Consider the following 9,989-nt stretch of genomic DNA (forward strand, 5'->3'; position numbering starts at 1 on the left):
GTCGATCCCCGGCCACATTGACCGGATTTTCGCGTAGGTGCACTGGGACTATGGAGTGGAGCGTCTTGGGCCTGGGAATCATGGAGTAACGGACATTGTGAAAATTTTTTAAAACACTTGGGACTAAATTGAGAAGAGCCCAAGACAGAGAAATCATGAAAACCCATTTGTTACCTTTGTAAATATTCCTGTTTTGTACCTGATTATTTTTTTACTAGTTTACAGAACTTTTATAAATGTACATTGTTAATAGTATAAATATTACCGTTCTGTTTTAAATAAATGTTTACATGTTTACAGCACTTACTGCTTGATCCTTCCCCTGATTCTGTGTCCGGGGTAAGGGATGGGGACGGTTGGTACGGGATCTCGGTAAGGGTGATGAAGAGCTCCTGGCTGTCGGGGAAATCAGCGGTGCCAGCGCTGTCGACTGCCTCGTCCTCCTCATCTCCTTCTTCATCTTCCCCGTCCGCTGTCATGTCCGACGAGGAACCGGCCGCGGACATGATCCCATCCTCGGAGTCCACGGTCAGGGGTGGGGTAGTGGTGGCGGCCGCTCCCAGGATGGAATGCAGTGCCTCGTAGAAACGGGATGTGTGGGGCTGGGATCCGGAGCGTCCGTTAGCCTCTTTTGTTTTTTGGTAGCCTTGTCTCAGCTCCTTGATTTTCACGCGGCACTGCGTTGCATCCCGGCTGTAGCCTCTCTCTGCCATGGCTTTGGAGATCTTCTCGTAGATCTTAGCATTCCTTCTTTTGGAGCGCAGCTCTGAAAGCACGGACTCATCGCCCCACACTGCGATGAGATCCAAGACTTCCCGATCAGTCCATGCTGGGGCCCTCTTTCTATTAGATTGCACGGCCATCTCTGCTGGAGAGCTCTGCATAGTTGCCACTGCTGCTGAGCTCCCCTCGATGTCCAAAGAGGAACTGAGATTCAAACTGCCCAGACAGGAAAATGAAAATGAATTCAAATTTTCCCGGGGGTGTGGCTGGTCAGAGCATCCGAGCTCGGACTGCTGTCCAGAGCGTCAACAGAGTGGTGCACTGTGGGATAGCTCCCGGAGCTATTACCGTCGATTTCCATCCACACCTAGCCTAATTCGATATGGCCATGTCGAATTTAGCGCTAATCCTCTCGTTGGGGAGGATTACAGAAATCGATTTAAAGAGAGCTTTATGTCGAACTAAATGGCTTCCTGGTGTGGACGGGTGCAGGGTTAATTCGATATAACGGCGCTAAAGTCGACATAAAAGCCTAGTGTAGACCAGGCCATACAAAAGCCAGTACGAGGACACTTCAATCTCCCTGGACATTCTATAACAGATTTAAAAGTAGCCATCCTTCGACAAAAAAACTTCAGAAACAGACTTCAAAGAGAAACTGCAGAGCTACAATTCATTTGCAAACTTAACACCATTAATTTGGCCTTGAATAGGGACAGGGAGTGGCCGGCTCACTACAAAAGCAATTTTCCCTCTCTTGGTAGTGACACCTCCTCATCAATTATTGGGAGTGGACCACATCTACCCTGATTGAATTGGCCCTGTCAACACTGGTTCTCCACTTGTAAGGTAACTCCCTTCTCTTCATGTGTCAGTATATTTATGCCTGCATCTGTAATTTTTACTCTATGCATCTGAAGAAGTGGGTTTTTTTACCCACAAAAGCTTATACCCAAATAAATCTGTTAGTCTTTAAGGTGCCACCGGACTCCTCATTGTTTTTGTGGACACAGACTAACATGTCTACCCCTCTGATACTCATAAATATTAACTCCAACTTTCAAACATGGTTTACAAGAGGAAAATAATAAGTCAAGCATTCCAATGAGTATTTTAACATAAGTCTAAGACCCATATTTATAAAGGTGCTTAATTGCCTAACTTCCCTTGATACCCCTCAATAGCTGTTAAAATCTGGCCCTAAATATACTTTTTCTAAACAGATGCAAATATGGATATAGTGAACATACCTCTAGGTTGTACTGTTAACTGTACAGCTGTTCTTTGGGATCCTACAATGTTGACGGCTTGACATTCATATTGGCCTTGGTCATGTAGAGCAACTCTGGAAATCCTCAGTGTTCCAGATGATAACACTAGATGTCGTCTATCTACAGAGAGCTGGCTCCCTGAAACACAGCATTTGTTATTTACTAATTACAGCCATGTAAAATAAAATACTATCTATATTTCAGAGACAACCCAGAGCCATTTAGTATTTGATAAAGCCTATACAATTTTTTTAAATAAAAAAAGTAGCGGTTTCACAAAACAAATTATTTAGAAAAAATGTTTTGAAACTACTACCTACTCTCCAGAACACACACTGTGGCATGGTCTACACTAGGAAATTAGGTTGGTATAACTACATCGCTCAGGGGTGTAAAAAATCCACAACCCTGAACAATGCAGTAAAGTTGACCCAACCCCTGGTATAGACAGTGCTAAGTCAATTGAAGAATTCGTCCATCAACCTAACTACCACCCCTCAGAGAGGTGAGTACCTAAGCTGATGGGAGAACCTCTCCCATCAGCATAGGTAGCATCTTTACTGAAGCACTATAGCGGCACAGCTGCAGCGATGCCACTGTAGTGATTTCTGTGGAGACAAGCCCTCATGTCCCTGACCTCTTCCACATCTACTTTTTACAGCAGAAAACAGAGAAAAGCAGGATATTCACACCCAAGAAGCATCAAGTCAACAAATCACTATAGGAAGTATGCAAATGGAGAGCATTGTTACTTTCATGTCATCACGTAGGAAGAAAATTCACCATTCATCTCTTCTCTCCATCTCACCCACCTAACTATCAGAAAAAAGTGTACAGCCCTGCTGAATCGGATATACTAACGTAAAAGGAATTAAACAAAATGCACAAAAATAAGGCTGAGTACCAGTCTTGTCCACCCACCCCTGCTACCTTTCCACCATACTCTATTTTTCTTCATCTGCGGCCACTGTACATAACATTTGTTTGGAGCCACCTCAAGAAGTGGAGGAGAGGGAAAATCCATAGATACTGTCAGTGCCTCAATGATCAAGTTCTTACTAAAACTCTGCTTTATCTGCCACCACTTGCAACCTCCTGTGAGTTGCTTTTCCTGCTATAGCCTCACCCTACCACTATGCTGGTACATGTAGTAGATCAGGGGTAGGCAACCTATGGCATGCATGCCAGAGGTGGCACGCGAGCTGATTTTCAGTGGCACTCACACTGCCCAGGTCCTGGCCACCGGTCCGGGGGGCTCTGCATTTTAATTTAATTTTACATGAAGCTTCTTAAACATTTTAAAAACCTTATTTACTTTACATACAACAATAGTTTAGTTATATATTATAAACTTATAGAAAGAGACCTTCTAAAAATGTTAAAATATATTACTGGCACGCAAAACCTTAAATTAGAGTGAATAAATGAAGACTCGGCATACCACTTCTGAAAGGTTGCCGACCCCTGTAGTAGATCTACTTACTGATCTTATGTACACTATCATTTCTATCACCCTTGAATTTGGCCTAGCATCTTTACAGTACCATTCCTGAAATGTAGTCCACTAGAGTGGACTCTGTGCCCAGGCCAAGTCATATTACCTCCAGTTTGAACCTCCATTTGGTCATTTATTTTGTCAAAGTCTCTATGCACTGGAATAGGTGCCAGTGCTGGTGGATTATAGCTCAGGATCAGTGCCGAAGTCTTTCATCTACTCCACATGAATGGAAAGAATATTTCTTGTACAAACATTTTACAGATGGCAGTTAAAGATGATCACATTAGATGTTTAATCTACTTAGATTTATAACTACTAAGTGTTTTACATTAACTGACCAACTTGATATCTTCCATCAGAGCCAAAGAAGTTTTTAAGGCAATTGTATAGCACACACATACACATTTTCTGCTATTTCATAAGTGATTCTAAAAGGGATGTAATATTTTCAAGGTTTAAAAGTAAAACCTCTAATCAACTTCTTACCTCCTTTAGTCCAGGCAATAACGGGCTGTGGATAGCCTTGTGCTTCACAAGGGAAATCGACAGTGTGGCCCTCAATCACTATTCTGTCTTGAGGAGTGACAGTAAACTGAGGTACAGCTACAGGAGGGAGAAGAGAACACGTTAAACAACAATTGAAAGATGTTCCATTGGCTGATATTACTTATTTTCTATGTGACTTGCACAGTTCTGTGGGGAAAGGGATCCTGCTAGCTCTTTTAGATTGTAAGCTCTTTGGGGCATGAATTGTCTCTTACATATATGGACAGAGCCTAGCACAATGGGGCCCTGATCTCAGTTGGGATCTCTAGGCATTACTATAATACAAATAAATAATAAATCATAATCATAATAATAGATCCAAAATATGATGTACCTTAAGACTGGTATAATCAAGTAGAGAATGTTCTCTGGATTCAAAATATCTTGCTTTCTTTCTTTCTTTAAAAAAATCCTCAACTAAATTATGAAGAAAACACAACGTGATCACAACCAGCCTGAGCTGCTCTTTTCTTGTAACACACACACAGTGCCTTTATACAAAAGAAAACCAATGAACGAAGTATAGGCCAGCTTCTGCAGTAACATTGTAGCATTACCAATGAGAGCGGGCATTTGTTCAGTTCTCAAAATACATCCACCAGTAAGCTGATGGAAAAGTGGAACTAAACACATAAGGGCAATTTGTTTTCTATAATTTGAAAAATAATTATGTATTGGTTGACATGGTTCTTGCTCTAAGGAGTTTACAATCTAAAAGAAAAAAAAGTGGGAAAATCCCAAAACTGATGAGGAAAGAATAAATTTAAATTTTTATAAGATATTACAAACCTATGGAAAATTATAACTGCTAGTATCACTTCCAGTTTTAAAGACTAGAGAGCAATAGCCTATGTATAAAAGCCTATGAATGCATATAGTGTTCCTGAAAATATTTTATAATCTAGGCTATTGGCAAATTACGCTGAAAATAAAGTTACTCTGATTACATAATTTGTACTACTATAATTGCCAGTTCACAGAAAAGCTGTACAAATGATCTGGGGGCTGGAGGGATTGCTAGCTTCCATGCAGCAAATCAGTCAAAAGAAAAATGATTAGGAAAGATGGGTGACACAGAACCATACTCAGAACTCCACGTCCAGTAGTACATGCGTACATCTTAATCTTTAGACAAGCCAGGTGCTGCAGAAAACATTTGGGCCCCACACAAACTGGACACTGACAGTGTGTATAGATGTGATTATATAAACAGACCAGCAGACAAAATCTTGAACAGCAGACATTTCAAAACATGAATGAGGATATAAACATTTGTGTATAATTCTTCCAAAGTTTTATTTGTAGATTAAGGGCCTGAGATTCTGCTCTCGCTGAAGTCAATGGCAAAATCCCATTGACTATATTAGGAGAGGGAACAGGGTACACAATTAAAATAATGCACTTATGGTTTAATTCATTTCCAGCTATTTAGAAAACAAAATAGAAATAAGTTTCCTTTGAATTAATTTGTAGTTTTGAAAAATATAATGTCTTTCCTTGTTTAATATTACTTACCTTGCACTATGATGTAAGCAGTTGCATGGATATTATCTATACTGTTGGTTGCAAAACAGGTATACTCGCCACTATCTTCCTGGTTCACATTTTGTATGTAAAGGCCTCCTGAAGGAGTTATTGTGATGCGAGGATCATTTGGTAAGGGGGTTCTGTCGCCTTTTGTCCATGTGATCCGCGGTTGGGGGTGGCCGGTTGCACTGCATTCCAAAGTAACACTTTCTCCAACTAATACTTCTGTATTTTGTGGGTGGATCACAAAACTTGGCCTGGCTGTCAGAAAAGAACCATGCTTAAAATGTGGCTTTGATCCATTTCCAGACCTTTATAAACATCAACAGGCTAGAAGAAAAACCCTTATAAAATTGTGTTGAAGGAATTTATGAAAAAAATATCAGAGCACAAAGCATACTTTAGATAATCTGTTGCTGTTTAAAAGGTTCTTTTCACCAAGAACGAAACTGATACAGAGAAAACAAACTGACTATAGACAAAGTGCTGTTTAATGCACAAAATGGGAGAAAAAAGATAAAAATGTTTTTTTAAATAACTTCTTTCAATTATAGCAATCATAAGTGTAACTTGTGACTAAATTAGGTGCAACATTTTCAGGAATGTAATTTTTAAGTTGCTGGTGTCCCTTCAAACATATATAATACATCTCCAGAAAACAATTCTATGGGTGAAGTTAGTGGTCATATATGAAACGCAGGCAAGACTCTGACATAGTGCTGGAAGGGGTTGTACAAAAGTATTGTTTAGTCCTCTGCAATGCATCTCCAATGCATCTCATGATTGACCTGTACCACTTTTGCTATTCTCCATCCTGGGCCCTTCTTGAACAGAAATTAGAAACTGTTTGACTTCGTAATGTGACAAACTAGCTCATTAAGCAGGACATGTGAGTGAATAATGACAGGCACAGGGATGGATTTAAAATGTTAGGCCACAACTTTATTAAACTTAATATGGAGGAAGGGTGTTATGTGTCCCATCTCCCTGTACTACCCATTGAAATAGGTCCAGTGCAGGGTTTACAGGTCTCCTATCACCTACCATAATGCAGGACCATACCCACCCCTAAAATGGGCAGCTGAAATGAGGCAAGAGACTTAAGAAACCCTGGGCAATGTTTTAAATGAATGATTGTGGGAAGCAAGGAGACACTTAGCTCCCATCTCCCTCTGTCTGGACAATAGGTGGCAGAGTGCCCAGGAGAAGAAGAGTCCTATGCCTGCATAGACTCCACAGTTGCCAACTTTCACATGGAAAATAAGCACCTCGACTTTCACAATAAGCCAAAAATCAAGCTAATGCCATTTCAAAACAAGGCCAAAACAAGCCAATCCCTAAGAACCCCAACACTCTATGTGACTAGATCCCCCCAGCTTGCACTCTGGGACTGTGGTGGGCCCGCTCTGCATCCCTGACTCTCTCCCCCCCTTGCCCCTGCTTGACAGGAGCCCATCAAAAAAAAAGAAGCAAAAGCTACAAGCCAAACAAGCAACAAGCCAAAAACTAGCCAACAAGCAACTCACAAGCCAATTAAGCCAAAAACAAGCCCAATTTGTCTGTTTTTTTCACGGGTTTGGCACGTCTGATAGACTCCCCTTTTCATTCTAAAGCTGTCTGGCACCTTGTAAGTCCAATCAAGTCTTCCACCTATTAAACTGGGTGGGTGGCATTGTTATTTTTGTTTTGAGCATCTGAATTCAGGTCTCTAAAGATCAGTACACTAGAACAGCACCATTTAATTATTTTCTTCTTTCCCTCATATACTACTAAAGATAATCTATACTATTACTCTGATTAAATGGTATAATACAATTACTACTATAATAGGTTGATAATTTCTAGGATTGCAATAACTAGGTGGTGATGCAAATGAAGTTGCAAAGATGCACAGGAAGTATAAACCTGCAGTTAATGTATAAAAGCAAATGTACTTCACTGTGAAAATGGTCTTCTGATTAATAAAAAACAAACAATTCTGTATCTAAAATCTATTTACCTGGTGACCCAAAGTATCTAAGAGTAACCTCTTGAGTTTTCACTTCTCCTGCCACATTTTTCGCCATGCACTGGTAAATACCCTGGTCTGTCTCTTGAGTATTCTGAATCATCAGAGTGCCATCATCTAGCAAGTTTAGACGGGAATCTGTTTTCATACTGAGCTCATTACTGTAAAGACAGAAATCTGCTGAACTAAAACTTTTAAATCAAAACCACAGAAAAAACATATCAAAGAACAAAAGTCTAAATGTATTAACAAACGTAACCTACAAGAATAAATCTTTAGCGTATTAGGTCCAGGTAAGTGTAATAATAGAACTTTTAGTCTTAAATTAACAAAAAAGCAGCAGAGATGAATACCAAACAGTGACATTTTTAAAATTGTAAACATTCTGACTTCGGAACTGAAAAGCTAGACCAGGGGTCGGCAACGTTCGGCACGCGGCTCACCAGGGTAAGCACCCTGGTGGGCCGGGCCAGTTTTATTTACCTGTTGACGCGGCAGGTTCGGCCGATCGCGGCCCCCACTGGCCGCGGTTCGCCGTCCCGGGCCAATGGGGGCGGTGAGAAGCCAAGGCCAGCACATCGCTCGCCCGCGCCGCTTCTCGCCGCCCCCATTGGCCCGGGACGGTGAACCGCGGCCAGTGGGGGCCGCGATCGGCCGAACCTGCCGCGTCAGCAGGTAAATAAAACTGGCCCGGCCCACCAGGGTGCCGAATGTTGCCAACCCCTGAGCTAGACTAATCTTAGAAGTATACATGTTTTATACAGTTTGGAGGGAAAAACAAGGAGAGTGAGTTACACACATCCATTTCCATTTTTTTATTCAGGATATCAATGTTCTCATTGCCAAATATCTCCAAATGTCTCAAGCCAGTGTCAATAAACCCACACCCAAATCTCTCTTATTTCTTCTTAAAACTCTTTCATATGTGGATTCTGAATACATGCTTTTGCTGATTATAAAAAGGTGATATTTTCAGTGTTGAGATTTTAAAGTGAAGTTTTTTTAAAAAAAAAAGTCTATAAAATATTTTACCATCTCATATTTAAAAGTAGCTCTCAAGTTCTCTCTTTGATTTGTTAAAGTGATATTAATTCAGGATGGAAACTGATCTTCTAGCTACAGCATAGGGTCTGCAGACAGATATCACATAGTAGTTAATGAAACAATGGGTGCCCTTGAACAAAATGCACCAATACCTGCTGCACCTGCAAACTCCACTTTATATGCACCTGCAAACTACATATTACATGCATTTATAGAATTACCAGATCTTTATATACAAAAGCCTATTACTTTAGTTAATCTAGGGTTTTGCAGGTCTCTGAAATTTTGTGGGTGCAAATGCAGTTGAAAAATTGGCCATGGTATCATGATATCATATATCGGGTTCTTTATTATATAAGGCTCTTTTTATATGATTGTTATACTTTGAACTGTAAAGAAACTAGATCTAATTATAACTGCCAATATATTAAATGTTTATAATACTAATATGATGTTCTTAAGTATTTCATGTTTGTGTACATGCATGGTGAATTTCATACACCAACTGTAAAGCAAACATATACAAACAATTTCTTTCTCTCTCTCCTTTTCCTTAACTTACTTGTTTCGAAGCCAGATAATTTCTGGTTTGGGATTGCCTTCAGCTCTGCAAGTGAAGTACACTGTATTCCCTGAGGTAACGTCCACATCCTGAGGTTCTGACGTAATTCTTGGCCTCTCTGTATCAACAATAAAAGGTATCAAGGAAAACTTGCTTGTTTTAAAACGATTAAAGTAAATCATTAAATATTTATTTTTCCCCCACACTGTATATAGATGAACATTTTTCACAAATGTTTCAAGTAAAAATACTTTATCAATCAAGATTAAACACATTTTTCTCTACTCAAAATTATCATTGGTTTTCTGACCTCTCTCAACATTTACTAGTGTCAATTTAGAAAACTAAAACATGGCTTTTGTAAATTTAGATCAGATTCTGAAGCAAAGAATTTGTATATATTTAGTTTTACAGAAATTTGATTTGCATTACAAGAAAGAGCTTCCAGCCAGCACAGTGCCATTTAAAACTATTTATACTGGCTACTGGAATATTTTTGGGCTATAGCATGGCAAAGTATTGCAACAGTAACTTTTCAGTAACAAAGCTCTTCAGTGTATGTATAGACGAGTGGTTCCCAAACTGGGGTTCGTTCAAAGTTACAGGGGATTCGCCAGAAAAATTTCCCTAATGGCGGCCAGAGGATCCCAGGCATGGGAGGCAGCAGGTGGGACCCGGTTGCAGGGCAGACAGCCCAAGCAGCGCTGAGCAGGCAGCCAAGCCCCGGTCAGTGGGGGCGCCGGCAGCCCGAGCCCGCGGAAGCTGGGGCTGGCAGCCCGAGCCCCAGTAGTCAGCGCAGGGCTGGCAGCC

The 9,989-nt window shown here is 40.5% G+C and overlaps 1 protein-coding gene across 4 annotated transcripts in view; it reads right to left on the minus strand.

Moving 5' to 3' along the window:
• PXDN (peroxidasin) overlaps positions 1-9,989 on the minus strand; it is a 151,733-nt gene that overhangs the window by 67,758 nt on the left and 73,986 nt on the right. For all 4 annotated transcript variants that reach the window (XM_024215788.2, XM_024215789.2, XM_024215790.2 and 1 more), the window contains 5 exons: positions 9,180-9,297; positions 7,565-7,734; positions 5,554-5,826; positions 3,979-4,095; positions 1,974-2,132 (listed from right to left, as the gene is read on the minus strand). In XM_024215788.2, the coding sequence (XP_024071556.1) occupies positions 1,974-2,132; positions 3,979-4,095; positions 5,554-5,826; positions 7,565-7,734; positions 9,180-9,297 (837 nt within the window). The remainder of the gene's footprint in view (positions 1-1,973; positions 2,133-3,978; positions 4,096-5,553; positions 5,827-7,564; positions 7,735-9,179; positions 9,298-9,989) is intronic.

The sequence above is a fragment of the Terrapene carolina genome, unplaced genomic scaffold, assembly GCF_002925995.2.
Source record: "Terrapene carolina triunguis isolate 2854851 unplaced genomic scaffold, T_m_triunguis-2.0 Scaffold42, whole genome shotgun sequence".
In the NCBI taxonomy this organism is placed as follows: domain Eukaryota; kingdom Metazoa; phylum Chordata; order Testudines; family Emydidae; genus Terrapene; species Terrapene triunguis.